Genomic DNA, 17395 nt, shown 5'->3' with positions numbered 1-17395 from the left:
TGGTAATAGGCTTGTACACGTATAATATTCTTTCTTCCAAATATAGAAAGAATATTATACTTGACTGCTGCCCTTCTGCTGCAGTCTGCTAATCAGTCACACACAACCTACATAGGGTTGAGTGAGGTACAGTCTGCTATTCTATAAGGACTGGTATAGGTCCACAATACATAGGGTTGAGGTGCACTACTGCTGACCGCTGCCCTATACTGCAGCAGTCCTTCATCGGTATAGGGACTGACGTACAGTCTGCTAATCAGTCACACACAACCTACTTGTTCCACAAAGGTCCTTATAAGGACTGGTAACCTGGTGTAGGGTGCTATAGTACATAGGGTTGAGTGAGGTACAGTCTGCTATTCCATAAGGACTGGTATAGGTCCACAATACATAGGGTTGAGGTGCACTACTGCTGCTACTTGCCCAATTTGCAATCGAACTGTTGGCTTGCCCCTCGTCCAGTGTCCTGTCCGAAAGGACGTTCAGCGCAGGAGGGGGGATCGTGACCGATAAGCGTACTCGCCTAGCTCACGACAGTGTTAACTACCTCACATTTCTAAAAATGAATGAGGCATGGATCTCTGAGGAATTCAACACATGTGACCAGTAGACCATGTATATGTCTATAAACAATTTTTTTAATCGAGCACACAGACCTTCTTTCTTCATTTGGCTCACTTCCTTGTCCAAAAAAGCACACCGTACTGTATGCCCGTACCCTCCTCTCTGAAGAGGTTGAGCGGTGTCATATTTCTACTGGGGCTGCTTATTATGAGGAGCTCCCACCATCCCTGTGCTGTGCTGACATCCTCCTGGGGCTGCTTATTATGAGGGGCTCCCACCATCCCTGTGCTATGTTTATTATGAGGGTCTCCCACCATCCCTGTGCTGTGCTGACTTCCTCCTGGGGCTGCTTATTATGAGGGGCTCCCACCATCCCTGTGCTATGCTGACATCCTCCTGGGGCTGCTTATTATGAGGGGCTCCCACCATCCCTGTGCTATGCTCATTATGAGGGGCTCCCACCATCCCTGTGCTATGCTCATTATGAGGGGCTCCCACCATCCCTGTGCTATGCTGACTTCCTCCTGGGGCTGCTTACGGTGCAGGTGTCAGTGCTGTATATCACGGTGCTGATGTCAGTACTCTCTATCACAGTGCTGCTGTCAGTGCTGTATATCACGATGCAGGTGTCATTGCTTTATGTCATGCTGCTGATGTCAGTGCTCTCTATCACGGTGCTGCTGTCAGTGCTGTATATCACGGTGCTGGTGTTAGTGCTTTATGTCACGCTGCTGATGTCAGTGCTCTCTATCACGGTGCTGTTGTCAGATGACTCTATCACGGTGCTGGTGTCATTGCTGTATGTCACGCTGCTGATGTCAGCGCTCTCTATCACGGTGCTGGTGTCAGATCACTCTATCACGGTGCAGGTGTCATTGCTGTATGTCACGCTGCTGATGTCAGCGCTCTCTATCACGGTGCTGGTGTCAGATCACTCTATCACGGTGCAGGTGTCATTGCTGTATGTCAGGCTGCTGGTGATCATCTCCTGCACCCTCTCCTTTGCCTACCCTGGTCCCTGACCTTCCGTCTCCTCCATTGCCTTCATGCGCTCCACAGTCTTGAATTGTCAGAACAATTTCCCATATAAAAAAAGAATGCTTGTAGTTGTCGATCCCAGATTCACCTCATACATGTGTTATGTCATTGGCCATGTGGTGGGCCTATGTTTGCACAGCTATTAATTATTTTGTGGCTGCAAATTTGACCTGTAGGTTTGCAAAGTTCGCCTCCCATTGAAGTCAATGGGGCCCGCCGCGAAACGTTCCCGTTCGCGAACTATCAGCCGCGTTCGCAAAACGTCCCGTCGAAAGTTCGTCCATCACTACTGGAGACATGCTTGGCCAGTCCATCACCTTTACCCTCAGTTTCTTTAGCAAGGCAGTGGTCTTCTTGGAGGTGTGTTTGGGGTCGTTATCATGTTGGAATACTGCCCCGCGGCCCAGTCTCTGAAGGGAGGGGATCATGCTCTGCTTCAGTATGTCACAGTACATGTTGCCATTCATGGTTCCCTCAATGAACTGTAACTCCCCAGTGCCCGTAGAACTCATGCAGCCCCAGACAGGGCCGGATTGGGAATAAAAATCAGCCCTGGAAAAAATTTCATACCAACCCCACAGCATTATTATACCAGCCCAACAGCATAACGTCATTATTTTCTTGTTCAGGAAAATCATACATTTTAAAGCACATTTGATGAAGAGTGTATTATATATAGATATGAAATTACATATGGAGATATATATATATATATATATATATATGTATGTATATATGCAAATTACAGTTAAAAGTGGTAAGTGGACAATCATCAAGGGGGACCCCAGGAACTCAGAATGTGGGGGGGGGGGGCCACCTTCCACAGAAAGAATATACTAAGGTAAGGGGGGTGGGTGCCCACCAAATGCAGCTTTACTCTGCCTGTGAATGCAGTCTCACTGTGCCCACAAATGTAGAGCAACAATTATTTTATTTCAGATACTCAGAGAGTTCTTTGCTATGATGTCATATGATGTACTACGGGCAAGAAGAGGTTAAGCAAAGACTGGGTAAATTTTGATCCATGTTTGAGCAGGGTTCTGCTTGATCGGCACTGCTGGCTTTATCCAGCAACGCTGATCAGTGCATTTTGATGGCAGGGAAATCACTCTGCCAGCTCCTCCCACCAGCCTTGATCTGCCTGTCTGGAATATAGAAGAACAAAAACCCAGTGAAGATATAATACGGTATTTAAAAAAATCAGGGTTAGAAGATATAACCATAAAAAAAAAAAAACAGCTTTAAACCCTAAATTACTAATGAGCACGGTGGTGCTCGGCTGTCCTCTGGAGAATCTCATTCTCATTGCCATAAAGAGGAATCTTGTAATCCAGGAGTTGCCATCGCAGTATTATCTCATCATCTGAATTCTTAAGGTTCTGAAACAAAAAAAAACACAATCCAGGTAGGAAGCATGGTTACTTTTTTGAAGTTGTAACATACTATTTTTCAGAACAAACTTTTAGGGTATGTTACCTTCTTCGAGGTCCAAACAATACTGATTTTTACTGTCGTCTGTATCCTAAACATTATGTTTTTTTTTTTGTTTTTTTTTTAAAGCAGAAGCCCTAGAGAATAAATTGGTGGGTTTTTGCAATTTTTTTTATGTCACATGGTATTTGTGAAGAGGTATTTCAAATGCAATTTTATGGGAAAAAATACCTTTTTTTTAATTTCAATGCAAAAAAAAACACATAACCCAATTTTTTTTTTAAATATAAAAGATGATGTTATGCCGAGTAAATAGATACCAAACATGTAAATATATTTAAAAAAAATAATAGAATAAAGTGGGACTGTAATTGTGCCTCAGAGGAGTACAAAAAAATTGAAAGACAATATAATTATACAAAAATAAACACATATTTATTTTCTAAAAAAAAAAAAAAATTAAGATACATTACAGTCTTAATGATTCAATTTGAGTTCAGGGGTGTTCCAGTTCCCAGCAGGTTATACAGAAAATTTCCTACACGTTTCACGGGTGATTCCGCTTCATCATCATATAATTAATGTAAACACATAATAATACAATAAACATAGAAATGTTAATCTATCTAGATTAACATATCTATGTTGATTGTATCATTATGTATTTACATTATATGATATATGGTACATTCATCAATACTCTATTTGTAGAATTCACACAACGTTTACATCTGTGCTATCCTCAAGGCCCTGACGAAGTGGAATCACCTGCGAAACACGTAGGCCATTTTTTGTATAACCTGCTGGGAACTATCACATCCCTGAACTCAAATTGAATCATTAAGACTGTAATGTATCTTAAATTTATTTTTTTTTAGAAAAGAAAAATTTGTTTATTTTTGTATAATTATATTGTCTTTCAATTTTTTGTACTAAATTTTTTGTACTAAATTTTTTGTACAAAATTTTTTGTACAAAATTTTTTGTACTAAATTTTTTGTACTAAATTTTTTGTACTCTGAGGCACAAATAGAGTCTGAATTTATTCTATTCTTTATATATATACATAATATATACATAATTATACAAAGCATGTACAACAATTATAGATAGTATATAAAGAAGACACATTAGCCTGGGAATTGAGACCAGAGGGGAGTTAAGTGAAAGATACACCATGAGGATGGTCATATGCTTTGTATAATTATGTATATATTTTTTCTTAAGACTCTATTTCATTAAGCCCCTGAAGAAGCGTTCATCTGACACGAAACATGTCGGGCACAGGATCCATAACAGCATCTTATCGACTTGGATACATACCATACTCCAATTTATTATATGACTATGGTCAACTAGTCAAGGATTTGTATCTTATGCTAACATTTATGGACTTGATATGCTGTTTTTGGTGCTTTGAAGTATTTTCTTCTATGTGTTTTTAACATAATTTTGTACTGTCTGTTTGTAATAAAAATATGAATGAAATACTTGATTTCCTCTCAGTGCCTATAAAGTCCATTAAGTCCCCCAAATCTTTCTCTTGCATTTAACGAAGTTGGACGTTGGCACTCCTTTTTATCTTTAATCTGTTTAGGGTATCCACTATGGCCACTTACTGTTTATTGATATCCCTCTCTCCAATCCCCTATTTTTTATTACTGAGAAAGCGGTGGTCCATTGTTTGATTATTCCTTGATTGATGTGTTTTACCTGTGGCGCTGTTAAAACTGTTTTGTATATAAAGTGGTAACATGTAAAATCTTTTAAAGCGTTGCTTATGGATAATAAAATGTACCTTGTTTGTCGCCGTTGCACGGGGGTGCGCAGTTTTAAAGCTTTACATGTTTGGGATTTATGTGTAGGGGGTGGGGTGGGCGCGGAACACCAATACTCCTACAGGGGCACCATCCCAGAGGATATATGTAAATATATTTAAAAAAAATAATAGAATAAATTCAGACTCTAATTGTGCCTCAGAGTACAAAAAATTGAGTACAAAAAAATGGAAAGACAATATAATTATACAAAAATAAACACATTTTTCTTTTGTAAAAAACAAAATTTAAGATACATTGCAGAATTAATGATTCAATTTGATTTCAGGGATGTGATTGTTCCCAGCAGGTTATACAAAAAATGGCCTACGTGTTTCGCAGGTGATTCAACTTCGTCAGGGCCTTGAGGATAGCACAGATGTAAACGTTGTGTGAATTCTATAAATAGAGTATTGATGAATGTACCATATATCATTTAATGTAAATACATAATGATACAATCAACATAGATATGTTAATCTAGATAGATTAACATTTCTATGTTTATTGTATTATTATATGTTTACATTAATTATATGATGACGAAGCGGAATCACCCGTGAAACGTGTAGGCAATTTTCTGTATAACCTGCTGGGAACTAGAACACCCCTGAACTCAAATTGAATCATTAATTAGAAAATAAAAATGTGTTTATTTTTGTATAAGATTAAAGATAAAAAGGAGTGCCAACGTCCAACTTCGTTAAATGCAAGAGAAAGATTTGGGGGACCTAATAGGCACTGAGAGGAAATCAAGTATTTCATTCATATTTTTATTACAAACAGACAGTACAAAATTATGTTAAAAACACATAGAAGAAAATACTTCAAAGCACCAAAAACAGCATATCAAGTCCATAAATGTTAGCATAAGATACAAATCCTTGACTAGTTGACCATAGTCATATCATAAATTGGAGTATGGTATGTATCCAAGTCGATAAGATGCTGTTATGGATCCTGTGCCCGACATGTTTCGTGTCAGATGAACGCTTCTTCAGGGGCTTAATGAAATAGTCTTAAGAAAAAATATATACATAATTATACAAAGCATATGACCATCCTCATGGTGTATCTTTCACTTAACTCCCCTCTGGTCTCGTTTCCCAGGCTGATGTGTCTTCTTTATATACTATCTATAATTGTTGTACATGCTTTGTATAATTATGTATATATTTTTTCTGAAGAATCTATTTCATTAAGCCCCTGAAGAAGCGTTCATCTGACGCGAAACATGTCGGGCACAGGATCCATAACAGCATCTTATCGACTTGGATACATACCATACTCCAATTTATAATATGACTATGGTCAACTAGTCAAGGATTTGTATCTTATGCTAACATTTACGGACTTAATATGCTGTTTTTGGTGCTTTGAAGTATTTTCTTCTATGTGTTTTTAACATAATTTTGTACTGTCTGTTTGTAATAAAAATATGAATGAAATACTTGATTTCCTCTCAGAGCCTATAAAGTCCATTAAGTCCCCCCAAATCATTCTCTTGCTTTCTCAGTAATGACACGAGTCAAAATTGGTAGGAGAAAATTGAGAGCAAGATTAGCGCAGGTCTGCAATATTCTGAGGCATAGAATGTAGTCCTCAATATAATATTATTATATAAGTGGTGTTATCACCAATCTAAAGTGCAATGTGTATGTGCATTGACAAAAAATGTTTTTTGCACATACACATTGCACTTTAAATTGGTGATATTACTTACAATTTTATTTTTATTTTTTTTAATGCACATACACATTGCACTTTAGATTGGTGATTACAATATATGCCACTTATATGATTATTTATCCATTAAATATTATTGATTTATTCACGTATAAAATCAGTTCCACTGCATGTTTGCACAGTGTAAAAATGACACATATTAATTTGTATATTTGCACATAATAATGTATGATTATAGACATATTCAACAGATTTAATATTATATTGAGGACTACATTCTATGCTATGGAATATTTCGGACCTGCGCTAATCTTGCTCTCAATGTTACCACTTTAGATTGACAAAGGGGGTCTTCTTGGTGCAAGAATTACTGCCCACAATCTGACGTTTGCGGTGATACCTCACGTGTGGAACAATCGCTGTTTGCGTGCGTGCGGGACCGACGGACGAGTTCGCCTTTGCGCGTGAGCGTGGGAGGATGGGGCACTTTACTTTTTTTTTTTTAACTAATTTATTTTATTATTTTTACACTGTTGCCTTCTTTTTTTTTTTTTATCACTTTTGTCACAAGGAATGTAAACATCTTTGTGACAGCAACAGGCATGTAACAGGTTCTTTTTATGGAGAGATCTGGAGAATATAAGACCCCAAATTCCTCCTCTGCACTGAAAAATATTCAAAACACCAAGATCTGTGTATTTTGAATGCTTTAAATTTTTAAAAATTATGCCAATTGTTTCAGAGTAAACCAGAAAAGATGTCATGTCTTCGCTACTGGTTTACCATTACAAACAGCCGATCCTGGCTTTGCTTAGCTGTCCGGCCAGCCAGCGGACACGAGAGCAGACCGCCGTCTCTAAATAATGATACTGGAGTGATGTCTGTAGGTCTAGGCATTATCCCGGTATAAACCCCCAAAGTCCAGCGACAATGGGAAGTGGTTAAACTCACTTCCTGTGCCTAAGATAACAGGAAGTGATTAAACTCACTTCCTGTGCCTAAGATAACAGGAAGTGAGAGGAAAGCTAACCCCCAGGAAAGGAAAATTCACTCCTATAAGAATTATCATGGGAAAAATCTTTATCACCAATCCTTGTTTTTTACATGATATCCCAAAATTTTTTAAATCCAATTGTCACTTGAACAGAAAAACAATTGTTACAGGGGTGTTAACCCTTCCCTATATGCTATCCAAAACTGGGGACCTGCTTGTGCACTATCCTGTTAGTTTCCTGTGTAAACCTTCACCGCTATAGACACTGGCCTCTGAGTCTGACCCCTGGCCAGGACAGTTTGTCTCATTTTTTGGCCTATTTCAGTGCGCTTCCTCAAAAAAGATTATTTGCAAATACAGTCTCTCTGAAATATCGTAGTCAAACAGTTACATAGTTAGTCAGGTTGAAAAAAAAGACACAAGTCCATCTAGTTCTATTTTCAACCATAAAAATAAATACAAAAATAATATCAACCAATCCTATATTTACAGCTGATCCAGAGGAAGGCGAAAAAACCCCAGCAAAGCATGATGCAATTTGATACAGCAGGGGAAAAAAAATCCTTCCTGACCCCCAAAAGGCAATTGGATTTTACCCAGTTATATTGTGTGCATTTAGGAAAGAATCCAGGCCTTTCTTAAAGCAATCTACTGAGTTTTTCACATCACTATTAAAAGAGAGGGTTGGCTTTTAAAAATCAATCCCAGCTGTAGCTGTCCCTCGCCACCACTTAGACCCAGAACTGATCAAAACGCCACTGAATATATACAGGTAGATGCACCGTCCAGCCCCATCTGGCCACAGCTGCTCTTAGCCTCTCAGAGTTTGACAGGCACCTGTGTCCTCTTCCTGCACCTAGATACCAGAGTCCCATGCACCAGTGCTAAATGCCCACTGTACATGGGGCCTAAAAAGTATAGCATACTGTGATTCAAATTTGCACAGTTTTTCTGTTTCTTATTTCAGATGTAGCGATGACACTTTGGACAAAGTGTCTGTCATGTACAAATTTAGTTTTTGCCTCAGAACAGTAAAGGGGTTCTGAGGGTTAATTGTGTAGGTTTAACTTTGACATCTGGCCGGGCTGTGTTAGAGTTCTACCTGGTCATGTGTACAGTTAGATGTACAAGACAGGCTCAGAACCAGGCCTGGTTGGATGTTTTGGGTATCAGCTTCCCCGGAGCCAATCAGTGGGTGCGCCGGGCCCCGCTGAGGAGTCTGGGGAAGGGTATTTAAGATGTTGAAGTTACGTGTTCTGGTTTGTTCGTGAGGCCCTAGTGGTCTGTTCCTGATTCTGGACCGGGGTAGCCCCGCGAGGGGTCTCGGTCACTGGAGCGTTTGTCGATCCACAACATGCTTCAGTTGGCTAACCCCAATAGACCCGCCTGGTCTGGGGTAAGGATCCGTCTGTTCCCGAGTCTCGGAACCGGCTGGTCTGAGGTGCAGTAACTGAGGGAGGATTCAAGGCATCCGGGTGTGCTCTAGGCTTGGAGGGGCACTGCAGCTCGTGTAAGTGATCGGGGGAGGACTCTTCGGAGGAGGGCCAACAAGCTGGCATCCTGAGAAGTGCCTGGTTGCTGAGTTGTGAGGGACACTGTCGAATTCACGCTTTTTTCCAGTACTACCAAGGAGACAGAGAACGTTTCAGGTACTGAAGAAAAAGGTCCCTGTTCACTTCTGTTACCAGTTACGCAAGGTTAAATAATTCACAGGTTCTGGATCAAAGTGCTGACTGCCATAATCTCTGGGTAGAGATTTGTTCAGCCTTGAAGTGCCCAGCTGCGAGTGGCTACTCTCTGAGTGGTATTAGAGACTTTCTGATATTAACAGTTAAAGGTGCCTGAGTTTCTTCACCCTTGCCCTCTGTTCCTATACGAGACTGTGTTGTTGGATGTTACCCCTGCAAATAAAAACCTTTTCTAAAGGACTTTTATGGTGTCAGCATCCAAAGTTGTTGGGTACTAACTCTGGGAACCCCTAGATGTGGAAGAACCAGCCAAGCGGAGGTAACCGATAAGCCCAAAAGTTAAGGCCGCCCTGCCAAGGGTTATGGCTGCTACACGTGGGGGCTCGCAGTCCAGGATTTACAGTTACCTCGCAGGGCCTTGGAACAGAGGGTGAAGAATGTTTTTTTTTAACTGCTCCATAAAGATCAGTTTGGAGAGACTTTCACTGAGGTGCATAAGCATGGGAGGATCCTGTACTGAAAGCCCGCAAAATTACACAGGAGACAGCGCCCAGTGGGAGGAGTCTAGGCTGATATTTTCTCCGCACGAGGCACCGCGTGAGAGTGTGGTGTGGAAGGGAGAGGCGAGTCCATTTTTCTCGGAGTTTGGAGAAAAATTTACTAGAATGTACCGTGTTCCAGGTGTGCAACCTGCGCCAGGGCCCAGGATGCCTCTTGGAAGGGGTCTCGCGGGAATACAGCCACCTGCCGCAGGTGCGGTTCATACTCTACACTACTGGAGACATCGATGGCCTGGGTATGCTGTGCGGGAAGTGCGACGGCCTGGTCGCCAACCCTCGGTCATTTTCTAGATGCAGGAAGTGTGGAGAGTACACCTTCAAAGTGGAGCAGCCAGTCACGTCACTAAGGCTTACCACGTGGACTGGGCCACGGGCATGATAACCGAGGAGCCATCCATCTTCACTCCTTTGGTGAGGCCTTCCACGGAGGTGACACCTGTCGTTGCTGACATCTCAGAGGGAGATGCTGCTATGTCTGTTATGGAGACTGCTGAGGAAACCACTCTGGAGCAGATGGACACTGTTTCTGCTACCATTTCGGAAATCACCATGCCTCCACTAGAGAGTGAAGCGTGCAAAGTCTTCACGGAGGCCACGCAAAGTTCCGTCACCAAGTCTGGCTGGATCCAATCAGCAGAAGAGGGCTGCTTCGGAAAAGAGCCTGACCATGAGTACATCCTTGTATAATTACCGGCAGAGGAATACAGAGATTCAGAGCTAGAGACATTGTCAGATCTAGAAGATCAGGACATTTTGGGGGTATTGTCGGAGGAGTTGTTGTGGGCTGGAGGGGATGATGTGGCCGCCACTTGTGCAGATGTTTCAGATTGGCTGGATCTAACCTCCGGGGATGGAACGCTGAGTGTGGAAAATCCCATCACAGTGAATGTGACTCTTCCTAAACCCATGAAACTGCCCACACTGAATAAGGATTCTGCCACGCTGGTGCAGTGGTCCTCAAACTCCTGCATACCGCCTGGGGAGGGAAGTGCCTGTGCATTGCCGAAACTTGCTAGGTCACAGAGGCTTTTCGCTGGAGCTCTATGACCGATTTCAGGGTTGTTTGTTGCATTGGAGCTATGGTCGGCATATATATTGTGACAAGGTTGTGATATGCAGACCGGATAAAGAAAGTGCCATATATTTCATCACCACCATAGATGCACAAGGAAAAGATCTAACTTTGCCTGATCTGAGATTTTATTGGTGAACTATCCCTGGAATCGAGTCTTTGAGTTTTCCACAAGAAAAAGAAAATAACTTCTCTGTGTCTTTAGTTCTTATGTTTCTGCACGTTACAAAGACTTGGGGTAGTTAGGCAGGTGGTTACTACCAGGAAACACACATCAAGTTCTACAGGCTTTTAGCCCACTGCGCTCTGGTTATTGAGAGACTTGTAGTTACAGCGGCTCTGACCACTAGATGGCGTGAGTCGGCAGGGAAGGAGCAGTAATAGCCAAGAATTTCTTTTTCACAGCCGTTACAAAATGTTAGAGAGAAATTTCATGTGTCTTTGAAGAAGGAAGTTCCGTTAAAGTAACAATGGAATTTCGCCCTTCAAGACGGAATGCATAGTGTACAGTGTTGTTTGTGTATTATGTTTCTCTTTCAGGATGCACGAGATCGACTGTCAAGCTCATCAGAGAATGAGTGGGTTAGTCAGTTTAGCTGGGTGGTATATGTACAGCATTGAATGTGTTGTTGTGAAAACGCTAATGTTTAAATGTGTTTCCTTTCTTTTCCTTCCCCAACACCCACAAAAAATAAAAACTCATGCACCGTATAGTTTTTTTTGAAAATAGGATAAGATTTTTCTCTGTTTGTTGCCTAAACAATGGGGACATCGTCTAAATAACTGGGGGGATGTGTAGCGATGACACTTTGGACAAAGTGTCTGTCATGTACAAATTGATTTTTTGCCTCAGAACAGTAAAGGGGTTTTGAGGGTTAATTGTGTAGGTTTAACTTTGACATCAGTTTGGCTGGGCTGTGTTAGAGTTCTGCCTGGTCATGTGCACAGTTAGATGCACAAGACAGGCTCAGAACCAGGCCTGGGTGGACGTTTTGGGTATCAGCTTCCTCGGAGCCAATCAGTGGGTGCGCCGGGCCCCCCTAAGGAGTCTGGGTAAGGGTTCTTAAGATGTTGAAGTCACGTGTTCTGGTTCGTTTGTGGGGGCCCTAGCAGTCTTTTCCTGATTCTGGACCTGGGTAGCCCTGTGAGGGGTCCCGGTCACAGGAGCGTTTGTCGCTCCGCAACATGCTTCGGTTGGCTAACCCCAATAGACCCGCCTGGTCTGGGGTAAGGATCCGTCTGTTCCCGAGTCTCGGAACCGGCTGGTCCCAGGCGCAGTAACTGAGGGAGGATTCATGGTGTCCGGGTGTGCTCTCGGCTTGGAGGAGCCCCGCAGCTCGTGCAAGCGATTGGGGGAGGACTCTTCGGAGGAGGGCCAACAAGCTGGCATCCTGAGAAGTGCCTGGTTGCTGAGTTGTGAAGGACACTGATGAATTCATCCTTTTTCCAGTACTGCCAAGGAGGCAGAGAACGTTCCAGGTACTGAGGAAAAAGGTCCCTGTTCACTTCTGTTACCAGTTACTCAAGGTCAAAGAATTCACAGGTTCTGGATCAAAGTGCTGACTGCCTTAATCTCTGGCTAGAGATTTGTTCAGCCTTGAAGCACCCAGCTGCGAATGGCTACTCTCTGGGTGGTATTAGAGACTTTCTGATATTAGCAGTTCAAGGTGCCTGAGTTTCTTCACCCTTGCCCTCTGTTCCTTTACGAGACTGTGTTGTTGGATGTTACCCCTGCAAATAAAAACCCTTTCTAAAGGACTTTTATGGTGTCAGCGTCCAAAGTTGTTGGAAGAACTAGCCAAGCAGAGGTAACCGGTAAACCCAAAAGTTAAGGCCGCCCTGCCAAGGGTTATGGCCGCTACACAGAAAAGGACACTGTCATGTTTATTTTCATATTAAATCTGCCTACTCTCTCCCTATGAAATTGTATCTTAGAGAACAAAAACAAAAAAAAAAAAACATACTGTGAAACTAATCTGTACATTTCTGGGATTTTTGTCTAAGAAAAATGATACTGCAATTTTTTAATTACAAATTAAATCTGCCTGCTCTCCCCCTCTGGGATTGCAACTTATTAAAAGATAACATACTACACATTAACTCTGTACAATTTATCTGGCTTGTGAATCTGAAAATGTACACATTCTATTTTGTTTATTAAAAACAATGCCTCATCTCTCCCTCTTACATGGTTAGTGCTTTATGTCTGGGTATTGTGTCTAAAACATGGCACTGTCATTTTTATTTTGGCATAACAACCTGCCTTATCTTTTTCGGATGTAGGTTTGTGGTTTTGAGGTGTTTTGGTGCACTCTGGGTTGACATTTTTTATACTCTGTACACCATACACCGTGGCAATAACAAGAAAACTTGTTTGGCAATTTGTACAAAGTTGATGGCTTTATCTTTTTTTTTTTCCCAAGTATATATCCTCTGATTTTAAATCTATTGCAGAATACAGTGACACTGGTGCTGTCCCAGAGAATTGTAATTTTCTCTAATATGACCTATCAGTTAAATGCATCTGTAAAGCATGTTGTTTAAAGTATTTGCTTATTTTTAATGTTGTTTGCTGAATGGTATTTTTAAAGTTTTTTTATTTTTTTTTGCATTTATTTTGGTTTATGTCCCTACCGGCAGTGTCCATCTCCCCATGCTCTTTGCTTTTCAATACTTTGTCAATTAGAATACAACCAGGTATCCTACAGCTCATAAGTACACCTGGACACAACAGCAGTCAGGAGAGATGTGGCAATAATAAAACATTCATGCACCTGCAGAAATTTGTTCAAATTCTCCCCGTCCAGGTGGATGTTGATGGCAAGAGTCTCTATCCAGGCATTGTCTGTGTTTCGAGGATCATCCAGGTACTCATGGAAGACCTATCAGGAGAAGACAGATATGTTGTTGTATCTTATGCCGCGTACACACGATCGGAATTCCGGCCAGAAAAAGACGGATGAGAGCTTTTCATCGGAAAATGCGACCGTGTGTATGCTCCATCGCAATTTAGCTGTCTAAATTTCCGCCAGCCAAAAATTGATAGCATGTTCTAAATTTTCCCGACGGAAAACCTTTCTATCGGAAATTCTTATTGTGTGTATGCAATTCCGACACGCCAAAAATCACGCATGCTCAGATTCAACTACGAGACAGAAGCTATTGGCTACTGGCTATTTAACTTCCTTTTTCTAGTCCCATCGTACGTGTTGTATGTCACCGTGTTATAAAAGATCGGAATTTGGTGTGACTGTAGGCAAGACAGCTTTAGCCGAATTGCGTTGGAATTCCGTCGGGAAAACCATCACAGATTTTTCCAACGAGAATTCCGGTCGTGTGTACGCGGCATTACAGTTTAGCATGATCAGTGTAACAACATTGAAGCGACAGACTACCAACCTCTGTCCCAGAGTCTAGCAATTTCAGAAATTCGCTCAAGTATGTATGATTAAGCAATGCCTGGAACTTAATGGGAACCCGCTGTTCAGGATCCAGTATGCCCTGAAAAAAATAACCACAGAAGAAAGATATTACTCAGTAAGCTCTGCAATGAAAGTTAGCAATTACAGCAAGGGGAACTTCAGCACAGTACATACATTATTTAACCAGTGTGGCAAGGAACAACTCAAGTGGCCTCCACAGAGTCCTGACCTCAACCCTTTTGAATACCAATGGAATGATTCAGATGTTGGTTCTGAGGTTGAGGTTGAGGAAGGCACACTGGGTAACTCTGCTTGCAACTCGGAAGGATGCAGGACAGGGCTCAGTGCTGCAGCTTGATGCACCTCCACACCTCCATACAGCTAGTGGTGATAATGTGTGATTTGGCAGCTCTACCCAGGCATGTACTGGCCATTGGGACTACAGGGAGTTTCCCGGTGGGCCGATGGCTCAATGGGCCGGTTTCAGTGACAAACTAATGGCTGCGTGGCTTGCCCTGAACTTCACGCAGTGATGTGAGAAAGTTGAGACAAATACAGGACAATAAGTGAAATAATAAAAGAGGTTAGTGAGGACTCCTTATGTTATGCTACTTATGTTTTTTTGCACAATTACATATAGTTTTATATACTGTTTATACTGTTTTTGTGCTTGTTTTCAGAATTAAAGTGGGCTGGTCTGGATGACGTCCAGGGCCAAATTTTTGTCCCAGTCCAGCCCTGGCTCTACCCCCTCCTCTTCCTCCATGCCCTCCTCTGATGAATTGGCCTATGAACCACAAGTACCCCCTAAGCATTCAAGGGGCCATCAATGAGTCAGGCTAAAAGGTGCCATGCAGTGCTTCAGCTGGTGTGTCTAGGGCACAGGAACCACACCGGAGCAGAGATTCTTGCAGCTCTGCATGAGCAGGCCCAGAGGTGGTTCACACCACACCAGCTGGAGCCAGGAATGGTGGTGTGTGATAATGGCACAAACCTCCTGTCTGCCCTTAAACAGAGAAATTTGACACATGAGCCATGCCTGACACATGTCCTCAATTAAGTAGTGCAGCATTTCCTAAATAGGTCTGTAGACATTTCAGGTGGTCATACAGAGCCAGTGCTTGGTTGGCTGAAATTCAGCGGGAATTCCACCTGCCTGTAAACAGCCTGATTTGTGACATGCCCACCAGGTGCAACTTGGCAGTGGCTGCACGTGCAGCAAAGGGCCATCGACGAGTACCTGTGTGAATATGGCACAATGATGGGCTCAGGCCGGCTTGTTTTTTTTTTTTCCCCACGCCAATGGCTGCTCATAAAGGATGTATGCTCTGTACTGTCACCATTTGAGAAGGCCACAAGGATGGTGAGCTGTGACAATGCATGCATCAATAACACAATCCCTGTTGTGTTCCTGCTGGAGCAGACTCTGCATGGCATTATAGACAGGGAACTTGAGGCAGAGCAGCGGGACAAAGAGGAGGACTTCTTTCCTCTCAAGGCCCACTTTATGCAGACACCATTGTTCCTATGCCCCCGAACACACAAGGAGAGAGGGGGGTAGGAGGAGGAGGATTTTGGCTGTTTTGGAGGCATTTAAGCAGAGGAAGACATACGTCAAACAGTAAGAGATGGTTTTTCCATGAGCAGGTGGAGGAGCGGTATACACACCACTCCAAAGATGCTGATAGCAGGACTTTTTTTAGCGCCTTGCCAGCGCACCGCTCCAGTGTGAAAAAGCCCTCGGGCTTTCACATAGGAAAGACAGGAGCGGCTCTTTCAGAGCGCTTTGCAGGCGATATTTTTAGCGCTGTAGTGCCTGCAAATCGCCGCAGTGTGAAAGGGGTCTAAGTAGGGTTTATGTAAAAAATTTGAGAATTCTAGTGGGTGTGGTGCTGCTCTATAATACAGTGATGTGAAAAAGTATTTGCCCCGCTCTGATTTTTTATTTTTTTTGCATATTTCTCACACTTTATTGATTCAGATATTCAAACACATTTTAATATTAGAAACTATATAGAGGCGGTCTCAAAGGACCACAACCGCGCTAAATGATATGTATGGGTAAGCCAGAAAAACAGACAACACAGCTATCAGCAGGTGTCGCCGCCCCTATACCTCACAGTCCCAGATGGGATCACGAGATGTAACAATAAGAAATTATATCAGAATAAAGAGACCCAGGCGCTACCTGACATTACTAGATAAACTTTGTAAATATATAAAAAATATATAAAATGTGTATGTATGCAAGCTAGTACCCCCAACAGAGGGGAATAGACACCAGGTTGAGTGGTAGTTATATTCCCTCAGTAGACACAAACGAAAGATGAAAGTAAAAAATAAAAATAAAACTTATGAAAGGAATCCAGAAGAGAGGAGTAGGCAAGGGCAGTCTACAAAGAGGTACTAATGACGTGTAACTCTCGCCCAGGGGGTCTTGCCCAAAACGTACATAAATAAATAAATTAATAAATATAGATAGTTCCAAGAAAAAATAAATATAAATAATTCCGAGAGAGAAAAACTGCAATACTGGCTCAGTAGATACTAAGGGAGTATATAGGCACAACCTAAGTGGCACTATAAGAGGTCATAAATGCATGTAGGTAATACTAAAATGTACAAATATGTGCATGTACCCAATTTAAATTAAATGCTAGGATTATGCAAAAAATTTGTAAAAAATGTGCAAGAAGCAAAAGTGTGCAAAAACAGCAAAAATGTGCAAAAAGAATTATGTGCAAAAATTATGCAAAACATTGCAAACATTATCAGCGGCTCAGAGACGGAGCGCAGGCTGGAACGCACGCCGGCATCGTGCCCAGATCCCCGCTCGTTCCTCGCTCGCTTACCGGCTTTTCAGACCGCTAAAGGTCTCTTTCTTTTTTGTACTCTGCAAAGACCAGCGGTGAGTGTTTCCCCTCCCTAGGGTGTCACGCTTTGGAGGTGCACAGTGACCCCAGGGCTTGGGGTTATCTCACCTAAGGGCTCCTCTGCTTATACTGTTTACTCAGAGGGGGTGTGTAAATGCTCTTGCCCTGGTCTATCAGTATTATATAACTTTTTAGTATTATATACAAAGTTTTTATCATCCAAAAATTTTTTTTATAAAAAAATTACATT

General features: G+C 42.1%; 1 protein-coding gene across 2 annotated transcripts in view; it reads right to left on the bottom strand.

The window, feature by feature from the left end:
• Nucleotides 1–1012: 1012 nt before the first annotated feature.
• LOC143927233 (transient receptor potential cation channel subfamily M member 2-like) overlaps nt 1013–17395 on the bottom strand; it is a 228756-nt gene continuing 212373 nt past the window's right edge. For both annotated transcript variants that reach the window (XM_077451228.1, XM_077451229.1), the window contains exons 32-34: nt 14250–14351; nt 13625–13732; nt 1013–2981 (exon numbers count right to left, since the gene is read on the bottom strand). In XM_077451228.1, coding sequence (XP_077307354.1) covers nt 2859–2981; nt 13625–13732; nt 14250–14351 — 333 coding nt within the window. In that variant the 3' untranslated portion in view covers nt 1013–2858. The remainder of the gene's footprint in view (nt 2982–13624; nt 13733–14249; nt 14352–17395) is intronic.

Source organism: Lithobates pipiens, unplaced genomic scaffold (assembly GCF_037356315.1).
Source record: "Lithobates pipiens isolate NorthernLeopardFrog02 unplaced genomic scaffold, aLitPip1_a1.2 Scaffold_23, whole genome shotgun sequence".
In the NCBI taxonomy this organism is placed as follows: domain Eukaryota; kingdom Metazoa; phylum Chordata; class Amphibia; order Anura; family Ranidae; genus Lithobates; species Lithobates pipiens.
Note: the sequence above shows the minus strand (reverse complement) of the source record. Positions and strands in the feature narration are given on the sequence as shown.